We start from the raw sequence: 24,570 nt of genomic DNA on the forward strand, positions 1-24,570 counted from the left end.
CCCCGCGCAGCGCGCGCCCCTCGCCGCCCGAGCCTTTTGTCTCGCCCCCCCCCCGCACTCCCCTCGCGCGGTGCAGGGAGCGCCGCGCGCGCCGCCGGCGGCCCGGGCAGGGGCGGGGAGGAGGAGGCGGCGTGCGCCCCCTGCGGGCGCCAGCGGCGCGGCGCAGCCCCATGGAGCGGGTGAGCGAGGCCGCCGCCTGCGGCCCCTCGGCGGGCTGCTACACGTACCAGGTGAGCCGGCACAGCGCCGACATGCTGCACAGCCTCAACCAGCAGCGCAAGAACGGCGGCCGCTTCTGCGACGTGCTGCTGCGCGTGGGCGACGAGAGCTTCCCGGCGCACCGGGCCGTGCTGGCCGCTTGTAGCGAGTACTTCGAATCGGTTTTCAGCGCGCAGCTAGGCGACGGGGCAGGTGGCGGCGGCGGCGCGGAGGGGGGCGCGACGGAGGCGGCGGCTGGCGGTGCTCCCGGGGGCGGGCGGGAGCTGGAGATGCACACCATCAGCTCCAAGGTGTTCGGAGACATCCTGGACTTCGCCTACACGTCGCGCATCGTGGTGCGGTTGGAGAGCTTCCCGGAGCTCATGACGGCCGCCAAGTTCCTGCTGATGCGCTCCGTGATTGACATCTGCCAGGAAGTCATCAAGCAGTCCAACGTGCAGATCCTCGTGCCCCCTGCACGCCCTGACATTATGCTCTTCCGTCCAGGGGCTGCTGACCTCGGCTTCCCTCTTGACATGACCAACGGTGCCACTTTAGCACCCAATGGCAACGGCATTGCTGGCATGCCCGAAGATGAGGCCACACGGGCCACGCTCACTGCTGCACAGTCCTCCCTGCCTGTGCTGCAGGGTGTGGACCGCCTGCCCATGGTGGCAGGACCTCTGTCCCCACCACTGCTGGCCTCACCTTTCCAAAATGTTGCTGCTAGTGCCCCCACTTTAAGCACCAAGAGGGGCAGAGGGCGTCCTCGTAAAGCCAATCTCTTGGACTCCATGATGTTTGGTGCCCCAGGAGGCCTGCGAGAGGCTGGTATCCTGCCTTGTGGCCTCTGCGGGAAAGTGTTTACAGATGCCAGTCGTCTTCGTCAACATGAGGCTCAGCACGGGGTGACGAGCCTGCAGCTGGGCTACATAGACATCCCTCCCCCAAGACTGGGTGAAAATGGTATTCCTGGTCCAGATGACCCCGATGCGCCCCGAAAAAGAAGCAGGACGAGGAAGCAGGTGGCCTGTGAAATCTGTGGCAAGATTTTTCGGGACGTGTACCACCTAAACCGGCACAAGCTGTCTCACTCTGGCGAGAAGCCTTACTCTTGTCCGGTGTGTGGCTTGCGGTTCAAGCGGAAGGACAGGATGTCCTATCATGTTCGATCTCACGACGGCTCTGTGGGAAAGCCCTACATCTGCCAGAGCTGTGGAAAAGGCTTTTCCAGGTAAGGACCGTAGGCACAGAGACCTAGGAAGTTGTCTTTCCTATCCCTTGGGAAATGAGCAGTTTGTACTTGGGGCAGTTTGAATGTTCCACTGTGAGATGTCTCAAGGAGTGATACTTCCAGCATTTCCACTGGGATGCTATTCTACACTCTCTTGAAAGGATTTAAGAGTAATTAAGACACAGAACTGGGAGTCTGTTGGCTTCTGGATAACGTTCCCAGCTTTGCCCCAGGCTTGGTGTGTGCGTGTCCTTGGGCAAGTCATTTGGTCTCTCCTTCAAACGACTCTTCTGTGAAATGAGTGTTGAAGTAATTACCTGCCTCACATAGGTGTCTTGAGGCTACTGACTTGTAGGTGGTTTGAAGGTGCTGTTGAAGTGCAAAATATTAATACATCTCAAGATTATTATTTTTCTCGTATCCATTTTAAATTTTCTTTTTCTTAACTTCCCTTCATTTCTCTTAGTTCGTAATGTTTTTTATCACCCAAATGTGAAGGAAGAGGTGAGATTTCAAAGGCTGCAGCATCAAGTATCTTTTAATACATGATCTTTGTGTCCTTTGGGTTTACATCCTTCTGAAGGGGATCCTGTTTCTGCCCTGCAACATACGTAAGATCTGTGCATTTAATGTTGCTGATTTCTTGTTGTCGCTGTTTGTGGGAGTTGATTTAATAAGTAGCTTGATACGCGTGGTCGTGCTAGTGGTACCTTGCAGTCTGAGTTAATGCATTTGAAGCGCCTTTGGAAGTTTGATGTTCGCTTTGAGACTAGAAGTAGTGGGGGGAGGGGGATGCATACGTTTTGTGTTAGTTTTGTAGCAGCAGTCGGTTTTCGTAGCGGTTCATTTGCACTAGCAGGAGGGAAGGAATTAGGATTCAAAACCAAATGAAACTGCTACGAGGCTTAGAACTGACCCAGTTACATCGATGTAGGAATTGTGCCCTGATAGCTCTCCTTTTGATAGAGGCACTTTTAGTTGCTGACATGAATTGCAAAACTCTAGATTCCTTTTTTTTAAATCTGTGGTTTTTTTTTTTTTTCCTTGCTTAGGTTTTGTTTACATCAACATTAGGGGGGCAACTTCGTAAGGATTGCAGATTTAGTGATGGAAAGTCATAAAATGAAACATTTTTCTGCAGGTAGTAGTGAAAGTGCTACCTAGGATCACCTGCCAGTTATTATTTTCACTCACACAAGATTCCCAGTGCTGCTGTAGGAAAGGTTTTTGTCAACAAGGGAAACTGGCAGGCAGGTGTGGAGTTGCCCTTTTCCCAGTTGGTGTGAACAAGCAGGAGTGCTGCTGCAAAAGCAAACAGCAGCAGTGGCTGTCTGGCTGTTTTGTAAACCCAAGTATGAATGAAGAGTGGAAACTCGTTCTTGAAGTTTCGGTATTCAGCCCTAGGAGCAGCCAGAGGAGGCTGGAAGCACGATGGCTAATTTTAGTGTCCTTTCCTTCATTCAGTAGTACCGCACGAGAGGCTGCTAGGCTCGAGGTGCATAGAAGGACCCCCAACCAGTCTTTGCGGGTACGCCGCTCCAGCCCACTTACTGGAGCATCAGGTTTAACAGCCTGGCTGCAAAGTTCAGTCTATTTTCTTTCTGCAGCGCGTGAATTCCACCCCCAGCCCTCTCATTGGTGCAGCTGGAAAGCTGGGGGAGGAGAGGGAGGAGAACTTGTTTCCAAGCAGTTTTAGCTTCATACAATGAAAAGCTTTCTTCCCACTAGGAGAAACTCCCACCAGGAAAATCTGCAGCTATTCAGTTCTCACTTCTTCAAAGTAAGCTTTACTGGTTTTGAAGAATGGTCTAACTTCCTTCAGTAATAATTTGCTCTTCCATTGCACCTTCTAGTGGGGACCTTCGGAGCACTTGATCTGCAGTAATGCAGTCTCCCCACCAAGTTCTGCTAGGACAGGATTTTTTATCTTGCTGGTGGAAAATGTCACAGCAGCAGAGTTTAAAGTCGTTCTGTTTGCACAGAGGTGCTTGAAGTTGGCTTCTTACGTGTTTGGGACGTGAACCAAAAGGCTCCGATTTTTCAAATATTCAGCAACTGCAAATCAAAGACTGTCAGATCTGAAAAGGATCTTGGAAGGGGACATGCAGGCTTGAGAATTGTAGCTTCTGTTTCCTGTTTTCTCTGATCATTCAGTTGCAGTTTTTTTCCAGAGAGAATGCTGCCTTTTTAGCAAGTTGCAGAGGGTGCTTATCAAGGTGCTTATCCCAGCTGGTTCTTGGAAAGTTAAACGCCACTACAGTTGTAGTAGATTCACCACCAGGTTCTTAATTTTTTTTTTTTTTTGTAAAAGCTGTAAAGTTTATGTTGAGTATTTGTTTTAAGTGTGCTTATGTGTATTTTCTTTCAAGGCCAGACCACTTGAATGGACACATCAAACAGGTGCATACCTCAGAGAGACCTCACAAGTGTCAGGTAGGAGCTGGAGGGGTTTAGACTGATGTTTGGGTAATCTTTGGCATTGCATTGGTGTGTGCAGACAGTTGTGAAGTGTCAGTAAAAATACCATGGGTGTGTGAATTGGGATAACTGTTGGTAAATAACAGTCTTACATCCCTCCTGTCTCCCAGCCCCTTATGTCATCTACAGCTTTGGTTCTCCTGCTTCCCTCCCGTTCTTTCAGATGTTCTTCCCTGCTGTTCCGTCCCAGTCTCACCGTGGATCTCATACCTAGCCACCTTGTTCCTGGGCAAGTCAGTGGCACCAATGATTCCCTCTATCTCATCCCATCCTATCCCATTTCTCCCCTCTTTTTTTTACTGCAACTATTTGTTGTCAACAGGAAGTTCCAATGCTGACTTCATTTTTGTAAATAATAATTTGAGATAGAATTAGTAAGTTGTCACAACTTGCCAAGATACTCTCTTTTAATCACGTAACTTTCAGAACGTTGCACTGAGCAAAGCTGGAAGAAGCTTTCTTTAATCTCAAGGAGAATATAAGTAACAGCATCAGAGTATCCTTTGTAATATAATGTTTTAATGTTGTATGTGGGGTTTACAGTTAATGCATTATTCCTTAGGGTTTGAAAGATCAAATCAAGAAAGACACTTGGTAATTCATTTGTAGAGGGATCTAAAAGGTGCCTCAAAATTTTATTTAGAACCAAAGTTGAGAATTAGCTTCCACTGTCACCCACTGCCTTCACATAGTGGCTGGGCAAAGTTCTGAGTCTTTCGTTGGGCTGGCAGTGCCCATGCTTGTTCCCTGGAGAAAGATTTCTTTAATGATTTCTTTTCAAAAAGTTGTCACATGGTAGGTTTTTGTTCTCTTTGAAGGCAGTGAAGGGCCAAGGATTTTTTTTTGTCTAGATTTTTTAGCCACATTTTATGAACTTGGTCCATGCTCTGTGTGTTGCCTTCTGCTCTGCATTTTTCCCATCTCTTGACCCCTCCCCAGTGTTTCCTCCAAATAGATTCGAATCATTTTGCAACTTCACTAATCCAGTGAACATTTCTTCAAAGGTTTAGAGCCATCTGAAGGTTTCTGTTAACCTCCATGTGGAAGCAGCTTTGAAAATCAGGCCATGCAACCCTCACATTGATTTAAACCTGATATCCTATATGAAGAAATAAATTGGTTTAAGCTCCTTAAGATAATTTAAGGGTTATAAATTTATATAAATGGAAAATTTCTCTCATAAAAAGACTTCACAATTTGGGAACAGCAGGGGGTCTGGGTGATTGAGCTAAACACGACTACAGATTTTTTCCATAAGCAGCTATTGGTGTGCAAGTACAGAAATGACTGTTTAAGTCCTGACAGGAGCAGAAACTCCTCAGGTTTTTGCCAACTGCTGTCAAGGTTATCAAACTGACAACAGTTTATGAAAAAGGTTTATAGAGGTAAATTTTTCTTTGTCAGCTAATGCCTGATTTTTTTATATTTTTGTGTTTGATTTAAGAGTGTTAAATATAAACTCTGTAAGTGTGAATTAGATATGCTAAGAGCTAGAGAGTAAAGAAATACAGAAGCTAAGATTGCAGAGCCAAGCCCTTCTCTGCTTCCTTGCACACATGCAATTTATGATAGCAGTTTCTAAAATCAGCCTGTCTCATTGTGTGTTGGCTCAGTATGCTGTATGCACGGTTCTTTTCAGTTAAAAGGTATGGGCTGGATGTTGAAAAGATTGGGGCAGAGTTGAGGTTGTCGTTCAGGCTTGATTTGTTCTTGATTCTTGACTGCTTAACCCTGCAAAGTTAATTTTTCATGATTCTGTAAGCCATGGAAAATTTGTTAAAGAAGCTGTTGTGCATCTTTGCAAAGCTTGATTATACCCTGTCAGATTTCTAAAGCATGTTTAAGTGTGCCCAGGTCTGGTGCAGATGGTACAGACCACAGAAACGGTGCTGTCACACTGAAAATTTGTTTCAAAGCTGATGTATGAATTGATGGAGTTCTCCTTGTGATTATCTCATAACCAGTAACACTTCTGTTCCATGACACGTATCTAAACACAGAATCTGGCCACTGAGAAGGAAAATAGCTTAATGTTGGCATGTTTTTTCTCCATTTTCCATTCCCTTTTTCCACTGATTTTGTTTGTCAGATTAGGTTCCCCATGAGAGTAGCCTGAACAGCATTGAGTATCCTCTTTGAGTCTGTTCCTGCTGAAAGTTCCCATTGTTTTCTTGCTTTCATTATATTTATTGCAAAAGAGAAATCTTGTCAGTTAAAAATCATTTATCCAAATCTGCTGGCTCTTTACTGGAACTTTTGCAGGGCAGTTGTAAGCTGCACATCACAGCAACAGCTATGGTTTTCAGTGCTCAGCACTGCATTCACCCCCCTAAAATAACAGCTGTGCTTCACAGGTCTGTGAACTACCCTAAGTTCCAGCACCTGTAACACCTGGTGCCAGACAAAGGCCTGGTTTCCGCTTTTTCATTACTGTTAAGATAGACTCAGAATAGGAGAGGCCTCCACAGAGCCAAGGCAGCTGAGAAATCGAATCCAAGAAGTTGCTTTGGTATGCAGTCAAAACACCAAATGGCACTCTGGATCTTGGCCCTTGGATCGTTGCACCGTGATTTATTTGTGTGTGTGGTTTTTATTGGTCTGACAGTTGAGTTGTGGATGTAGGAGAAAGGGGTAAGACAGTTTGCTAGCCAGATTGGGATAGCTCAGTTTGCTAACTCATCATGGGAAGGGGTGAAGTTAGGCTGTTGGCTTTGAGGGAAGGGTGTGAGAGTTAGGCTGCAGTTTGGGAGGAAACAGTGATCTGAACACGTGTGGATATGAAAGGACATGGGGAGAAAACAGAAGTTTGCTCCTTCTCAGAGGCAAGGGACAGGTTGCTCTTCTGGCAATTTAAATTTAAAAGGCAGGTTAATGAAGCATAACTTTTAACAAAGAAAAAGGTCTATTTAAGTAAACCTAAAACTGGCATTCCAAGTCCAGTGCTTTTCCCATTGATTTCAATGCAGAATGAGTTTCTTTCTGTCCTAATTTCTCTTACTTCCTGCCTATTAGCAGGAAAATGGCAGCCACCATGGAATAAGCTCAGAGACATCCACATCCATAGAAAAGTTGAACCTTCAAGAGGTATTTCTTAAACAATGTTTTTTAAACTTTGTTATTCTTTTTGATCTATTTATATACCTGTGCAATGTTTGATAGGAAAGCACTGGAGAGTTTCCTTCTGTGATTAACAATTAATTATAAATACTTAGCACTCATTTAGCACTTCACATCTTTTGTAAAGTAAAAGGGTTTTTTTTCTCTATACCTTTTATATATATTAATATGGAATATTAATTTTGGGGTTTTCTTCAAACCTAGTCCTGTCTCCCATTGTTATGATTCAGATAAAGTGGTTATTGCTTTTTCCACTGGACTTAATTTTATTATTATTAAGGTTCTTTGCATCTCTGTTTACTGTACAGCTTATGTGAAGGTGAGCTTTGCACAACTCAGCAGCAAGAGTGAGAAATCAAACACAGAAATTATTATATTGCCTTTCCCTAAACTTTCATCCTGATAAATTCAGTCTGGGACAGATAGAGTTTTCCTTCTGGCATCCCTGCGTTTGTGATTTGTCTCTGATCTGCTTCATCAACTGATGCACTCCCAATGCTTTGTCTGGATGCTTACTGGGGCTCGCTTGGTGTTTTTAGATTCATTGATGACAGATCTCTTGGTTGTCGTCCGTGATTGCCTACTTATAAGTCTTTAGTCTTTAGGTGATAGCCCACAGATTGCTTAGCGTCAGTGCTGGAATCCTGCCTTAAATAGGTGTTTACCTCTAAGGACATTTCAGTAAGTGAAAGCTGCACCTGTTTTGCTCAGCGCTGTGTACGGAAATTTCAAAGGAGGAGAAATGTTCACCTTCAAGAATTTGCCTCTTCACTGCTTGTAATTTACAGATCTTTGTCTTGTGAACTTAAACTGTGTGTGTCGCAGAAATCCAGATCATTTGGCTGTTGTCTTTCTAAGTTCATTAAGTCCTGATCCTCTGAGGTGCTAAGCCTTGTGCTTGCTGCAGAGTAGCTTCAACTCTGCGGGAGTTTGTCGTACTTAAGCATCTCGTAGAATTGAATGAGCATAAAGCCTGCTGAAATTGATAGCTGAAACTTTTCAGCTGCCTTCAATGTTGTGTTTTTATTCAGCTCTGACTAAATTATGTAAAGTGGCACAGGTTATCCTCTTCTGTTTTACCAATTTCATTTATATGAAGCTACAGTTTTGGAATCGTACTAGCATTGTTACTTTAACAAGTCAGCCTTTGTTAAAATGGTTGTTGAATTGCACACTGATACCTGAAAAGACAGAATATATCCAGTTCCCAGGGCACTTCACAGCCTAGTATTATCTCCTGGGGGGTTCTGGTTATACAGCTTAAAACTGCCTCATTTTCTCTAAAGATGGTATAAACAGAACACTTGTACATCCTGAATGTCACTGTTGTTCCTTGCCCTGGGCATTCTAACGTGTGTGTGCTTTCAGTTTTCCCCTTGCACTTGTGAGCAGCGGTTTCAGACTGTATCTTTAATACCTTGTACAGGGTATTGGTGGTGATTTATTTCCCTTCACCTGTTGGTGACAGAGCAAGCCTTTCAGAACTGGCAGGCTGTTGTAGCGGGCTGCACACATAGCCTGTGTGCCTGCCAACTGCTGTGCTTGTGATAACGGGGGGGAGCCTTCACTCGTCGGGTGTATTACATAGGGGAAGGGGGCAAGTAGCATCAATGTTATCTATGCCACATCAAGCTCGTTTTCTGGTATGCCTTGGCCAGGGGTAAGTTATAAAGAGCTTACAGTATCATGCAGTTATTTTGATACCTGCTCAGTTCTGAGGCTTCACTTCTGTGATTTGCACTGCTAGTGTGGATACCAGGATGGCTCTTACACTGTCTGTCATGTTTTCCTCCCAGCCAGTTCTCTGATGCTTTGTTTGTGTGTCTTCATACTCCAAAGAGATTCTGCCTACCAGTTAGACTGTTCAGACCAGAGAACAAAATGCAAGATATGTCAGGGAGGGCATTTTAAGTGGTCTAAAGTGATTGTAATGTCCCAGTGAAATGGCAGAACTTACTGTAAAAGGAATGGTTTGTGCTATTCCTTCTGTTAAATATTACTTAAACTTTTTAGTACCTTCATCCTCAGAGAGGAGCTAAGGTCTTACAACTCTATCCTGATTTAAGTTTTACTGCCTGTAGTACGCTAGAGCTATTTTCTTGCCTTTTTAATTCTTTGGAGTTAGTATCACATTTTGTGCAGTGTGTTGGTCACTTGATTTTTTTGTTTGTGGGACAATGGCTTGTGTGGGTGCACAGGAACTGAGGTATTTAAAGAATACTAAATAGCAGTGTTTTCAGCAGAGTTGATCAGTCACATGGTTCTCATTGTACCTGCAGACCTGTAATGCTTCCTTTGCCACTCGTGACCGACTGCGCTCACACCTAGCATGTCATGAAGACAAAGTTCCGTGCCAGGTGTGTGGGAAGTACTTGAGAGCAGCATACATGGCAGATCATTTGAAGAAGCATAGTGAAGGACCAAGCAATTTCTGCACCATCTGTAACCGAGGTAATGAAGAAACTCTTCTTTTATTTCAGCAGGGTGGGGCAGTGCTGGAGGGAAGCTGCAGGCTCTGGGACTGTCTGCAGCAGGAGGTTACACTATGTGTACAAGTACTCTACGTTTCAGCTGTTGAGCTGGCCTTTTACATGGCTGCTAGCTCCTGAAGAAACTCAGATTGGATCTGAACCAAATTGTTGCTAGACTGCTTTTAGAATTCAGTTTGCTTAGTGGCTGGATCTCTGTACAGTGGCCATGGTACATTGCCTTGCTGCTGTTCACCATACACCTCTTATTTTTTCTGTACCTGCTTAAATTTGAGTCCATATGATCCATTTGGAAGAAGACTCTTTGAAATACTGAAAATTCTACACTGTACATAAAAAAATAATCTACATGATCAGTTTTGCTTAACCTCCTGGGGCAGCAGTAGAGTCAAGCCGTTTCTCCCACTCAACACAAGGAATTGCTTTCTATTAACATGTGTTCCTAAACCAGGTTCTGTAAAGAGCACTAGAAACGTGCTTTACCTGCATTTGTACAAGGACAGCTTCTCATAGCATCACAGAGTGTCTCGAGTGGGCACTCAGTCCAACTCCCTGTACCTCACAGGGCTACCTAAAACCAAACTAAATGACTAAGAGCTTTTGAAGCTTTCCCAGTTGTCCATGGTGCTCATCAGTTGAAGAGGTGTAAATTCAGGCTTTGTGGGATGTCAAGCAAGCTGGAAAATTTATTTTTGCCTTATTGGTGTCCTTTTTTTTGAATGATGAATACACAAGTTCAAAGTGTGGTGTTGGCTTACATAGACACACATACCCAGTAAGTGTAAGAGCCTGCTGCTGTGTTTTGGGACCTTGTTGTTTCTGAGGAGTCTTTTTTTATGATGTATGTTCCCTTTTCCAATTTAAGAGAGGTTAAATATGAGAGAACGAAACTCTTCTACATTTAATGTGAGGAGTCATAGAGGGAGCTTTTGGATGACTAGGAGTTGATGAGTGATGAGACATTAAATGACAAAGGAGGTATTTCCATTAGTTGAACGGTCTTTTAGGTCCTGAAAGTGATGTTGGTAGTTTGAGTGGAAAGGGGATCTGGGCTGAAAATCTTCAGGTTCTGAAGATGCAGATATGTGGTATGGGATGAAGCTTGGCCTCCTTTTCAACTGCAGGCCTGTCTGCTGTGAGAACTGCTCAGGTTATCCCAGTTCATTCAGTGTAGCAATATGGAAAACGCTGCCCAAGATCCAGGTGCTCTCCTGCGTTCCTTCAGTTGAACATGGTGCCAAACAGAAACTCCTTGCTTCCAAGAGGTTTTTGCAAGCTTGAGTTTCAGCTCGGCCACCGCTGGATGTCACTGCAGCTCTTTCGAAACTCAGCCGGCGTGACAAAGACAGGTCTGACGTTCAAACAATGAAAGGACTAAATGGTTCAAATGTACTGGGAAACTCTGCTGTGTAGAGGGGTAGAGAGCCTGTTGTGCAGGTTAGGCGCCTGCTTCCCTCGCACAGCTTGTGTATTTCCCTTGCGTGGTCAGAACTTAGGCTGCTGCGAATTTCATTTGACATCAGTGCTTAGAAAACATAATGAAACCGGGTGGATTCTTGTTACATATAGCTACCCAGCCTGAAAAGCCCTTGGAAAGGGAAGATAGAGGCTGCAGTTGTCAGCAGGCTGGCATTGTTAGATGCTATGAATTCTGATTATGCATTTGTGACCCACAACAGTGAACTGTTAACCCAGAGCATTCTAGAATCAGACTATGATGTTCATTGCTTTGAAAACCCTGACGAGGTGAAGTGTAGAGGAGAAATTTGGGGTTAGAAACATCTATTTGATAGGCCTTGGTGCAGTCAGAAGCTACTCGCTGTCCCCATGACTGCGATGGTGCAGTGGCTATGGTGCCTGTGCGATGGGATGTTGTCTCATTCTGCCCTCAGCCAGCCTGCTGGTGTGCTTTTTTAATTGGAACGGAGGTAGTTCTGTAGTAATTGTCAGGTTCTGGGTGCAGTAGTTGTCAAGTTCTGGATATAGTAATGTCATCAAGAATGCTCAAACTGCTTGTAAGGAGAATTTTGGATGTTGGCCCACAAGAGGGAATAAAACCCAATGGGATAAAAAAGTGACTCTTAGAGCTGAACGTATCCTAGTGTTAAAAACAGAGCTTTGAGTCCCTCAATTTAACCCTGCAGACTGAAGGCTTTTCTGTCTCAGGTTCTCCTAAAGGTTTAATGGATTTAGGACATGACTGAAATCAGGAGCTGCTGGTTTGCCATGGCAGGCATGTACTCATTTGCTGATTTTTTTAATTTACTGGTACTACAGAGGGGTAGTAGAATGCCCCAAAGTGACCATCTGTGACTTAATATTTTTTTCCAAGTGTTTTCTTACTTTTAGGAGCTTTATGTTTAAAATAATGACAAAAGCACTTAAATCTTGTTAAGTTGGGGAAGCTGTGCAGTGTTTTTTTTCCTGGGATTTCCTGTTTGTTTTTTCCTTTGAGAATTCATCTAAATTCTAAATAAAGATGAAAACTAATCCTCACTTTTTAAGACAAATTCTCTTTAATCAGATTAAATAAAAAAGACCTGCTTCTGCTTTGTTGCTACCTAATCTTCTATTGCCATCCTTAGGAACGTGATTTGCCTGGGAGGGCTTTTTCAAAAGAGATGAATGACTTTGGCAAGTGTAGAACTGGCACTTTGTGCAACTCGGGAGATACCTTTTCTGTTTCAGACACATCCTCGTTGTTTGTTTCACAGGACTCAAATGAGTTAGGAGAGGGGTGAATGTTCCAGTCGCATGTTAAATGGATCTTTTACCACCTTTTTTTTTCCCAATGAGATGAATTCTCATGTGTTTCATGGTGGATAGAGAGTTGATTAAAGCAGGACATGTCTGGATGTTTCAGATAAATCCAAATGAGGATTTTGAAAAAGGAGCATTCTGCAATTATTTCTGTAGTCCATCTCCTTATAGATGTTCTCTAAGAGATTGGGATAGGTCCCATTTATATAAAGCAGATAATTTCTCTGTGCATCCTGTGAAATGAAGGAACAATTTGCTCCGCAAAGCTGAGGAATGGCTCTGGGTAAAGCAGTAAATGCACTCATCCTTTGAAAACTAGTGCCACTTTGCGCTGGCCTGACTTTGTTGGCCATGAGTCACTTGTCTTCCTAGGACAGGCACTCAGACTTAAAGTCTGGTGGGGAAAAAAGAAAAGGCCAGTGCCAATGCTTCAGGAAAAAAAAGAGGATAAAGGTAAAGAAACAAGCAAATCTCCATGTTTCCTGTGAAGCAGTTGGCGTTCTTACTGCTGTGGTGGAAGCTGATGACTCACATGTGCACACAGGGAAGCTAGCACACTCTGCAGTAGACAAACCAATGTACTCTGCAAATAGAACTGCAGAGCTCAGAAAAGGTCTTGTGTGGCAGAGATTAAAACTTCGTATTTGCCTGTGTCAAGCGTAGTGTAGAATAGGGAGGCTGTATGTAGTCCTTCTGTATGGGTGTCAGTGAGATTTGAATGTGTTGCTGTGGAAAGATGCTCACCTCGACGTGCATTTGGCTGATAGACACCTGTATGAAACAGGAGAGGTACTTCGCAACTGAAGCATATACCTGTATGTTTTCTCTACTAGTCGAACACTGGTTCTGTCCATGGCTACAGTGGCTCTTGACATTGGGACTGCATGTGTCCTTCTGGGGCCCAGGGGGACTTTCATCGCAGCATTGGTGTCTGTAGGTCTGGCAGTATGCCAGAGGACGACATCCTTACGTTGATTCACTGGCCGACTTGGCCCGGCTGGCTCTGCTCCATTGTACATGGAGTCCTGTGTGCTCGCTTTCTTCATTTGGCATGTATCTACTTTTCTGTACTTTTAGCTTCAACTCGGGGGTCTGCAGCAACTCCCTCTTGTTCATTCTCAGCAACCTGCCCTTTTTTTGCCTTCAGCAGGCTGCTGTGGAGTTGTGTTTTGCCCTGCAGGTCCTGTATGTTTAATTCTCAACAACCCTGAATGCTCCTTAATCCCAGCTTCTAAGAAAAGCCTGGGTAGAGAGATTCTGTTGGGTAGGCACAGGAATTCTAGTGTAAAGCCACATTCATTGTTAAATTCAGCACTAACACCTGCTGTCAGAATATCCACCCCAGAGAGGTGTGCCAGTGCTCTTTTTGCAGCCTTCCTGACACAGGCTGACTTCAGCCTTCCTGATCAGCAAATGTAAGTGCAGTTACATCATTGTAAGAGTGGCTTCACAGCAGTACATCTGTTCTTATTTTAAGCGATGCATTGCTTTGGAAGTTCTCTTGCAAGGGCTTGTGCTGTAAAGACTGTATTGATTTAAAAAAATCTTGGTCTCTCTCTCTCTAGATAGGGAACCTGGACTCTGTGATGGTGAAACTTGTGTTGTGTTCTCAGTTGTTGAAGGAAAACGTTTCTAATTTGAAAGTGCCATAATACTCTGTCCTCATTATGCCTTGTACACAGTGGAAATGCCCTAGTGCTAATTGCAAGTCTTACTAAGACTGAATTTAAAACCACTCCACGCTACACCTGAGGTAGTTTGTTGCATTGTAGCAAAAGACCATATTTGTGAGACTTCAAAACACCCCAGCTTGGGTTAATCCATGACATGCTCAAATGTTAAATTTGCTTCAGAAATCAGTTTTTAATGTCAGTGGTTTGGGCTTACAGGTCAGAGCTAATAGTTCCATTTTATTGTTTTTTTGTTGTTGTTGTTAACTGCAGACAAAATATGAGTGTTAGGATGTTTTTTAAATCTCAAGATGGGCTGAATGGAAGAAATTAGAGGACAAGATTTTGTCCTTATGAGCTCAGCAGTTTTAGCTTTCTGCTTTCTGGTATTCACTATCAGTGTTAGAAATCTAAAGGGGAAACATACTTAACTACCAAGGAGAGGTGTTACTGAATGTCATCACTTCAAGGCTCAACAGCACAAAATAAACTGATTTGAACTATCTCCCAAAGTATTACCAGATTGTGATTACACTTTGAAATTAAACTGAGTAAACCAGCGCAAAACCAGTGGAGACACAGCTGCCTTTTTGTGTCGCCTCTCTGGTGCCTGTTTCTGAGAGAGTCTGATGTCATCTGCTAGGGCTGCTTACGTAGGGTTTGTTTTTGAAGGAGACTGTTCTTTCATCATGACTTCCAAAATACAGCTGAAGTCTAATGGAGGTCATGCCCTGCACTCACTGCCTGCCTGTGTCTAGGAACACGAGGTGAGCATGTTGTAGGTAAGCCGACGCCAATCCAGTACAATGTCATAGGGAATGGGAGCAAGAGAATGGTTAAAGGAACAGGGAAGGCAGATGTGTGTCTTTGCTGATGGCAGGATCTCATCTCCTTTTATCTTGTTTAGGTTTCTCCTCTGCCTCCTACTTAAAGGTCCATGTTAAAACCCACCACGGTGTTCCCCTTCCCCAGGTCTCCAGGCACCAGGAGTCCATCCCGAATGGGGGAGCAGCGTTCCACTGCGTCAGGACCTATGGCATCAAAGGCAAGAGACTCGCTGCTCTGCACCTTGCTGCTCTCTGTAGAACGTTGTGTTGTGGGATGTTGGGCTGGGCGTGAGAAAGGGGAGGGAGGAAGGATAGGGAAAATCCTGGAGAGAAACTCAGGGAGAAGTGATGTAGTGTCACAGAGTGTAACATCTGTCCTTGGGTAGGAAGTTTAACAAGTCTGGGGGAAGGAGGTGGACACTTAAGAATACGTGAATGTTTGGCAGCCTCTTTGATTTTAGAGATTAAAAAGTCGTGTTGGTTCATCTTTACCATCTTCCTGTGGAGATCCTTGATGGTTCCTTAGTCTCGCTATACTTGAATCTCATGTCAGTCAAACCATCTCTGATTTCTGGTGAAGCAAGGGGCAGCTACAGAGTGCAGTTCAGAAGGAGTCTCAAGCAGTATTCATCCTCGGGTGGATGAGGAATCATGCAGCTATCTGTAGTTGTGCTATATTTTTGAATGCTGTTGTTGAGGAGGACAAGTAGAGGGTGATAATAGTATTGTTACTTGCTTTGTTTATAAACCTGTGTTTAGCTTCTAGGAGGAAAAAAAATATTATCATAAGAATAGCCAAAGAGTGTTTAGCTTCTGAAAATGTAAAGCTGTGTGTTAGTCTTTGTAAAGCAGTTTGCTTTTTTGTTTCTTGGTTTGAACTGGTGCAGCTGAAACAGCAGAAGATTTTTCAAAGCCATGGCTGTCCCCAAAAGTTTCATTTTTAATTTCCCAGGAGAACACAGCAGGCTGGGTTAAACAAGGTCTGTGCCAACAGAAAGCTACAGTTGTGTAGTTTTTCTCTGTTGAAGTTGTCCTGATTGAGTTACTCCAGGAGCCTTTTGGTTTTGCATGGTGTGCAGGCTTAACAAGAGATTTACTCCAGCTCAGTGGTGTGTTGATTTCATGCATGTCCTGTTTGGTTTGTAATGCCCAGTCCAGAGCCAGTCTGCCTTTTGGGTTGTGCCAAGCGGTTCTTTGGTCTTTCAGCGGTAAGAGTAACTAGAGCTTATTTGTATGCAGAGACTTGTGTGGAGACTAGGGCTGGCTTTCCCACGCTCATTCAGATGTGCTGAGCAAAAAGTGTGGACGAACTTCCTTGGCACAGTGCCAGAGGAGAGCAGGGGACACTGCAAGCATTCCAGTGGCTTCGCCAGGATATGTATCCAAATGACTTAAAAGAGTGTCCTAAACTCTCTCCTGGTTCACTCTGCAGTATGTAAAGATGGAACAATTTTCGATTATGAAGATGACTTCTCCCAGTGTTGTGCTTACCTTATAGGAAAGAGTTCCTTGAGACTAGCTGGCTTTGCACTTCTCACACTGCAGTAGCTCCCTGCTGGTTTGCTGGCTCTTTCCAGGTTTCATCACAGCTTGCTGCAGCCTGTTGTACTTTGTTAGGTTTATAGGCTGACCCTCAAAGTGTGAACAGTACTTCAGAAGTGTGTTTGTGAATGGTGTGGCTGAAAACTCATCGTTAGATCCATGCTTCTGCAGTGTTTGAGCTATAAGCATTGTGAGACATCTCTGAGATTGAAAAAAGAGATCCATAAGCCACAGACCCAGTATGGTTGCATCCGGTATCATGCCAGATTGCTCTGAGAGCAGCCCAGGTGTTGCAAGAGGACCTGTAGTCAAGGGCTTTAGAAGCTGAGAGATGGCCATGTTGAATGTGTACCACTCTGTCATGCTACCGACAGCGTCCTCTGAATGCATGTCAAACACTGCTGGTGAGACAGGAGGTTCTGAAAACTCTCTCTTCTCTTTTTCCTCTAGAAGGCCAGAAATGTTCACATTCGGACCCGATTGAGAGTTCTGATTCATACGGAGACCTCTCTGACACCAGTGACCTCAAGACTCCTGAGAAACAGAGCACCAATGGGTCCTTCTCGTGTGACATGGCAGTCAGCAAAAACAAAATGGAGACGGAAGGAGAGAAGAAGTACCCTTGCCCTGAGTGTGGCAGCTTTTTCAGATCAAAGTCTTATCTGAACAAACACATACAGAAGGTTCACGTCAGGGCCCTTGGTGGCCCACTGGGGGACCTTGGTCCTGCTCTAGGATCCCCCTTTTCACCCCAACAGAACATGTCTCTCTTGGAGTCCTTCGGGTTTCAGATCGTCCAGTCAGCATTTGCATCATCCTTAGTGGATCCAGAGGTCGACCAGCAACCAATGGGGCCAGAGGGAAAATGAGATCGGTTTGATCCTAACAAAGCAAAGCAGCAGTCTGGCTATAATGATAAGATGCTGTGAATGAAAGAGGAAATAATGAAATTTGGTTCTTAGCTGAGAATTTTGTATTCATTTTAGCTTCCCCCCTCCTCTCATGCCCTACCCCACCTTTAAGCCTTTACTGGGGAGAGGGAGCAAATGCTTCTTAGCTGATAAATTGCAGAAGTTGGTGACCCTGAGTAAAGACGTGACCTAAAACACCAAGTGGAGCTTCAGTGGCTGCTGATGGTGTTTTGTCATGAACTAGAATAAACAGAAGTTGCCAGCACTGATCTGGGAATCAGACAGTCCTAGTGACCCAGGCACCCAGGGAACTACAGCTACAGGGAGCTATGCTTTTGTTCTCTCTCCAGTCCCCACCCTCCCTAATCCACCCCAGAGAAAAAAGTAAGTTTGAGAAGCAGCCCTGTTGTTGAGTCCTCCATGGAACAGAGTACCCCTGGTACCCAGCAGGTACAGCACAGCAGTGCTTTTAAACCCAGAAATGCCGGAACAATTGGAACCCCTTCTGCCATTTGTGAGGCTGTGAGTGCTGCAGCAGGACTGAGCTGCTGACAAAAATCACTATTCCGAAGAGGCTGGGTTTTTTACTTCTAACCATTAAACTTGGTGTCAAGTTCTTGATTCTCTATTGTTTTAGGACCTGTTGTAGTGAATGGCTACTGAAAAGTCGGTCTGAGGCGATGAGCAGAGCACTCTTAAAGCAGCAGTCACAGTAGGGTTAGTATTTTTTTTTAGATTAATTAATATCTTGGCTAGTTGATTGTTTTAAGTCTATGAAAGAAATAGTTTTATGAAAAAAAAAAGAAAAAGAAAAAAAAAAGAAGGAAAAATCCCATTGCAGTCTGCTTGACTGGTGCTCATTTGTCATGTGGGGACCTAGGGTGTGAAAACGATCAGCTCTTGGGTTAACAACTGTGTACCACTGACTCGTTTAGTGTGGATGAACCCAGGGGTTCACAGAGTGCTTTTGCTGACCTGGACTGGACTCCATTAAAGAAGTTAGTATGTTACTGCACATCCCCTCGTTTGGTCTGGTTTTTGAGCAGTTTAGCCACCTGTCCAAAAGGTGTGCAAATGTGAACCAGGAGCTAAGGCATTGGTCCCACTGCACACTGCTGTATTCTTGAGGTGCTGGCCTTTTTGGCTACAGTTGTGCTTGCCTGATCTGCCTCCGATCAGGTTTCCAAAAGCCAGTCTGACTCCTTTTCTTTTCCAAGGGTATCCCTGAAAAAGAATTGATTACAAAATGCAAAGAAGCTGGGCTCTAGGCTGATGGAAGTTCTGATTAACCTGAAAGAAGCACCTGTGCAGAAATAATGTCTCTTCTTGACCCTCCCTTTCTTCCCATGTAACTTGTCATGGTCTTGTGCACCAAATCCAGGTATAAATGTTGTTTAACACAGGGTTAGGAGTTAGGAAGACTCTGAGTTATAATTATGGTTCTGCTGTTGATGCTCAAGGTCACATAGGACAGCTCCCAGAATTTATTCCTTCATTTTCCATGTGCAAAGAGTTTTCTCTGCATCACAGTGGTGAGCAAACGAGCCAAGGTTTGAGCAGTGACCTAACAGAAGTTGCTGTGTGTGCTGAACGTCTGTAGAAAGGCTGCTCCGAAGAGCCCAAGCCCCACACCAGACCTGCATTCTAGGAAGCACTACAGCTGCCTCCATCGTCACTGCGGTGCTGGAGCAGGACTGACCACCTCAGCCTGGGACCTATGGCCTCTGCAGGAGCTCCATCTGTAGTAAATGTGAATGTGGCCACAAACTGCTGCTGCGTGACAACTCACCTTGCCCAGGTGCTCCTAGTCCAGGCCCTGCAGCTGGTGCATCACTGAAATAGGCCGCATTCCTGTTGTGGTTCTGTGTAGAATTCCAGAGCCTTTTGTAAGTACCTGGATTTTGGAGTGGTGTTCTAAATCCTCCTGATGTAGCAGGCCCAGCTTCTCTTCTGTAAGAAGCCTCTTTTTTGTACTTGCTCTCCAGCATTCCAAACCAGGGATGAATAATCAATGGCTTTCTCTTTATAGCACCAGCACTTTCTAAACTAAGAGCACGTTGATGTGGACTTGATGTTTTGCTATTAATCTGTGTTGGGAAGACTGAAGAACATACTCTTCTCCATTGGTGTTCCCCCAGAATCCCTGGAATTAGGTATGAGTCCCATTTAAAAGGGAAAACCATTGAAAGCCAATCCAACCCACCTTCAGACTAAAGCTTCATGGAATTGCTGTTGCTGTACTGGTCAGTCAGGGGACAAGTAGAAACAGGACATTTCAGAAAGGTATCAGAACATTTTAAAGTACTGAAATCTAGGCTGCGATGAGGCATCCTTGTAAGCTGCCAAGCAAGCCGAGCCAGAGCTGGCTTTCCAGTCAGCATAGCAACTCACTGGGATTGCAGTCACTGACTAGCTAACAGCTCATGGCCAAGCCACCAGGAAAATGTCTGTTGGACTGAGGCTTTGTTCTGAAAGACAGCTTGGTGTCCTCAGTGTTCAGTGGGCACCTGTCCCAGGGAGCTCTAGTTATGACATTGAACTCCAAAACCCAAGTCCAGAACACATCCTGTTTTTATCTCCACTCTCTTCAGCAGGTCGAATTTTGACCATGTGTATTTAATTCTGAACACTACAGGATCTGACCTGATAAAAGAAAAGCCTTGAACTAAAAAAGAAACCTAAACCACTAACAGTGCATTTTGCTTGTCAAAGGAAGTGCTTACTGTCATGAGTGCACTGAATGGAAGCCACTCACTTCTCAGTGACAGGGAGGGGACAGGGAGACAATTGGACAGGAAGGTAACGACCCTGACGTGATCATTCTAGATCATCCTCGTGGAGCTGGCAGAGATTTGCTCCGGCACAGTGAGTTGCAGACTAGTGCCAGCAGGAGGCTGGGCAGATTTCTAGCAGTGTTGTGTTTTCAGAGCTTTTTGCTTCCTTAGGGGCATGTTACTTTGTTCTGGGTAGCAATTTAATCTACATGCAAATTCTTTCTATTCTGTCTTTTGAGAGATGCCTGCTTCACGCCCAGCAGAAGACAGACCCCAACCAAAAACTCAGCCTCCTAAATTGAGTTCCAAGGGCCCTGAGCTGCAGCCTCACTTGTTTCTGTGGTGTTGCTAATTGACATATCAGTGTATAGCAAAGAGTTCTCATTCTGGGCCAGTGCTCCTTTCTTTCTTGTCTTGGTGGGACCGCAACCCAGAGTTGGAGTCAGTGCACCTTTCAGATAGGAAGGGAGCTTTAGTTCATACATGTTTAGATAATCAGAGCTGCAGTATTGCTTTGTATAATAGGAGTCTAAACATTAAAGATAGACAAAAAAGGTGCTTGTAGGTGAGTGAGTGAAAGGAATATGACACACTACAAACCACTTGCATACATGTTTAAGTGTTGTGTTGGCTGTAGGAGCGCAGGCTTACCCTCAGGCTTTTTTGTTGCCTGGATTTTTATCTTTACATACTGTTAACCCACAGCAAATGCAAGGTGAAGTGATTTAGTGTGAACTTACTGGGTTAAGTGACACTACCTCGCATTTGTCACGTGTTAGATGTGTGCAAACAGGCTTAGCAGCGTGGGTCACCTGCTGCACGGTTACCTGGTGTGTGTGAGCACTCAGTCTGAAGTGATGACATGGGAAACTGATAGCAGAACCAGAAACTGAACACAGAATTTTCCCTTCTCTCAATCCAGTGCCTTAACTATAGTAGGGCAAAGTATTATATGTGGGGGGTGATTGTTTTGTTTGTTTTTTAAAGCCTAGAACTGTAAGATGATGTGGAATTGGTCTTCCTACCAATCTTTTGAATAATTGTGAATGCCCAGTCACAGTTTTAGAGCTGTTTGAGTGCCAGTGACTTAGGGAATATTTGTTATTTCCCATGTATTCCCTGAAATTATTGTTCCTCCCTCAACTGCTGTCAGCAGTAAGGAATGACTTGAATAGAAGAGCTGTGTAACTGAATGTCTAACTCAATTAATTGGTAGTATGAAAGCTAACCTAGATTTTGTAGGCTCTGTTGTAACTTTAGTGTCTTGTTTTTTCACTAAATCTCTGTTCTTAGCAATCAGTATCTGAACTTATGTCTTGAGTCTGGAGTGGAGTACCACTTTCAGCTTAAACTTTTTTTAAGGTGCTTGCTTGAGGAAGTAGATGCCAAAGTAAACTTCAGAGGAGCTCCAGACTTCAGTGTTGGAAGAATGAATGGAGAGCAAGAGCTCTATTTGGGTTTCATGAGAGACAAAGTAAAGACCAGCTACCAAAATTCTGAGTAATGAAACAGGAAAAGCTTTTCTTTGCCACCTACAAAAAAAATCGGACACTTTCACTTGTTCAGTGTGGCAGAACCTCTGAGAGCAAGCACCAAACAAAACCACCAAATGTGTTGGCTTCTTCAGCGTTATGAAAACAACAGCAGCATGGACAGTGGAATCTAAGTTAATCCAGCTGGGTCCCATTCACCTTTTGCTGGGCACGGTACCTGAGTGACAGTACCTGACTAGAACAGCTCCCAGTCACTGAGGTGATGCTCTCAATTCCACCCCGAGAGACAAAACAAATGAGAAAAGATGGAGACAATCCAGTCAGAAAACTTAAAAGGGAAACCAGATTCTGGAACATTCCCATGTCTCCTGAGAGAGTGCTGTTTTTTATCCCGAACATCATTTTCAAAACAAGATCCTTCAGCTGTCATGAACGAGCCTTTGGGAACAGATTTGGCTTTCATCCCAATCTGCTGCTCTGTCCCTGTCAGAAGACATTGGGTTCTGGAGCACTTTCTGAGCCTGAGCAGAGCTCCTGGGGTGTAGCCTGAGGCAATGCTTGCTGTTGCAGAGTCTGAAGCAGCAACACTGGCCTAATGTTTTCTGGCTTGCTCTCTTCACACCCCTGCCCTCCATACGTTCCTACATCAACGTGGTACCTACTCGAATGTCTAGAGCTCTGCAGATAGCTGTGTTAGCAGCTATAAAGCAGAGCAGAGAACTGTTTGGCTGAAACCCCAACAATTTAAAAATAGTAATGTGCCATAACTGCAGAGTGGTGCAGAACAGGAGTGTGAGCCCTGGCTGGAAGGGGTTGTGGTGATGGCTGGAACAGCTGAAGCAGGTTAGTGAAAAACCACAGCTCTTTGCTCTGTGGTGGCAGATGATGACTGCCTGATTATCCTCTCCAGTCTCTTCCTGTGCTTTGTTCCCAGCTCTGAATCGAGGTGATGATAAGCACTGGGTAAGAATGTTCCAAGATCTGAATGACCTGCCAAATTGTGCTGCACAACTGTGCTGCAAATCTCAGCTCCAAACATTTGGCCTCTTTGACTTCAGGGGTAATGCCAAGGGAAACATTTGGGCACAATCGGTCCTGAAAGGTGAAATATTGACATTAATTTACAGGCTGCCTGGCAGCGTTGATCTGCTCTCAGGGTTTATGTGAATGAAGCTTTTCCTGTGCAGCCTCTCTACTTGCATTGCAGTTTTGGAGACCTAGAAGTTCTGTGAGCTGAGAAGTGCTGAAGGAAGCAAGTAGCTGGTGTCTCACTGACGTTCCAGTGACTCCATTCTAGCTCCTGGGTTCCACATGGACCGTGGGGTCACCTCATACAGCCACTGGCAGCCATAAATGCTCTTGAGCTTCCTGCAGTCACATAGTGAGCCTGGGTAAGTGCTTCTGTAATAAATCAGTCTTGTGCTTGCTAATAGCTCTTTGGCTGCTGTGTCCAAACCAGTGCCTTCTCCAGGCAATTTTTACATGCCCTCTGCAAAGTTGTCAGACTGACTGCTGGCTCCTAAAGAATCGACCAAGCCTTGCTCTTGGGCTTAGAATTTTTCTTCAGTACTGTTGTGATCTGAAAATTTGCTGCACTCAGTGCAAATACAGAGTGTAAGAGAGAAAACAGAAAGCTGTTCTCAGATGTCCTGTAGAATGAACAACTGAAACATAAGTGTGGGAAGAGCCAGGAAAGTGGCATTTTCCCTGGCTGCACACCATATGGAAGAGACAGTGCCTTGGAAGGGAAGGAGCAGGAAAGTTTGCCATTGGCTCTGATGAATCCCAATCCTGCTTCTACTGAAGTTGTTGGGGATCTTCCATTGTCTTCAGTGTGAGCAAGAAAGGATCTTAGGTGAGGATGGATGACTCTTTCCCTACTTGAATGAAGTCTCTTGCCTATTTATGGGCCTGCTTCTGTTGAAACCGAGCCTGTTTTAGCCTTTTTGGGTTCCTAGGGACCTGTTTGTATAAAGCAACTTACCTACCTATCTTTTTTTTTTCTATTTGTGTGTATTTTTTGTATGCTCTCTTGGAAGGTGAAGCCTCTGTAGAAGGGGATACAAAAACTGATCTTCAAATAGTAATAAACCAAAAGAGAATTAAACTCTGCAGGCTGCATGCATTCATTTCTCCTGGAGATGGAGACTAGAGACACGTGGAGCCTGTATTTCTTGGTATCTCAACATCTGCCTCTTTCCAGAGAGAGTTCCTGCCTTTGCCCATCTCCACAGCTCTGTGGAGGTCCAGAGTGTGGTGGGCAGGCCATGACAGTGCCTCAGAATGGCCTCACTGTCACTGGAGAGCCCTTTCTCTGCTGCGATGGCATCTCTTACGCTCTTGTGGCACAGGAGGATGCAGTGACAAGGATCTGCATGAAATTGGGGATTGCCTTCATGGAAAACCTGGAAGGCAGCTAAAATAAAACCTAGACAGGGTGTATGAACACATTTTTGCTTCTGGCCTGCCTCCCTCGGGTGCTGGGGCATGAGTCACTGTGTTCTAACTCAACACCATTTTACTCCAAAGAAGTGAAGGATGAGGTAAAACTTCACAGTGCCTTTGTTCTTTCCTGTCTCTGCCTCCTTTTGTGGCGTTATCAGTTTGAGCCCACACTTTGTAAAATAATGGCAAACTGGAGACTGAAATAGGGTTTCCTTATTTCCCTGTGAGCATATTTAAGGAACAGAGTCTTTGCTTTCATAAATAGATGTTAAAAAGTATGAATGCACACAGGAGAGCCATACAGAGGGCTCTTTGCATGCCTATGGCATGTATGCAACCCACCGAGACAAAAAAGAGCTTTCCCATTCCGCACAGGAAGCCCCCAAACCAAACTACTCCTCCCCCAGCCTTCAAGCAAACACCTGTGGAGAGAGGCCTCTCACAGGCCCTCTGTGCAGAGGTTACCTGTTTGGGGGGCAGCTAAGAGAATCAGGCCCAGAGGTGAGTGCTCTGCATTGTAAATTGTTCTGCATCCTCTGCCTTTTCTGAGGAGGCTCTGCTGAAAGCTTTGCTCTCTGCTTCTCTGCTCTCGTGTTGAATTACAAAGATACTCACTACAGAACAGGGCTCTG

At 44.7% G+C, this 24,570-nt stretch overlaps 1 protein-coding gene across 5 annotated transcripts; it reads left to right on the forward strand.

Moving 5' to 3' along the window:
* The first annotated feature begins 136 nt into the window (after window positions 1-136).
* On the forward strand, window positions 137-23,600 carry PATZ1 (POZ/BTB and AT hook containing zinc finger 1). 5 transcript variants are annotated; one of them, XR_010307827.1, is made up of 7 exons: window positions 137-1,432; window positions 3,802-3,865; window positions 6,923-6,994; window positions 9,307-9,478; window positions 14,854-14,991; window positions 16,766-19,379; window positions 21,363-23,600. XR_010307827.1 is itself a non-coding variant. In XM_064168408.1 (6 exons), exons 1-6 carry the CDS (start codon window positions 171-173, stop codon window positions 17,182-17,184), a joined length of 2,127 nt encoding a protein of 708 aa, XP_064024478.1. In that variant the 5' UTR covers window positions 137-170; the 3' UTR covers window positions 17,185-23,600. The 5 variants fall into 5 exon arrangements, 4 of the variants coding, with proteins under 4 accessions (XP_064024478.1, XP_064024479.1, XP_064024480.1 ...); XM_064168408.1 differs by having other exon boundaries at window positions 16,766-23,600; XM_064168409.1 differs by having other exon boundaries at window positions 16,769-23,600.
* Window positions 23,601-24,570: the final 970 nt, after the last annotated feature.

Source organism: Pogoniulus pusillus, chromosome 30 (assembly GCF_015220805.1).
Source record: "Pogoniulus pusillus isolate bPogPus1 chromosome 30, bPogPus1.pri, whole genome shotgun sequence".
NCBI classification, from domain to species: Eukaryota; Metazoa; Chordata; class Aves; order Piciformes; family Lybiidae; genus Pogoniulus; species Pogoniulus pusillus.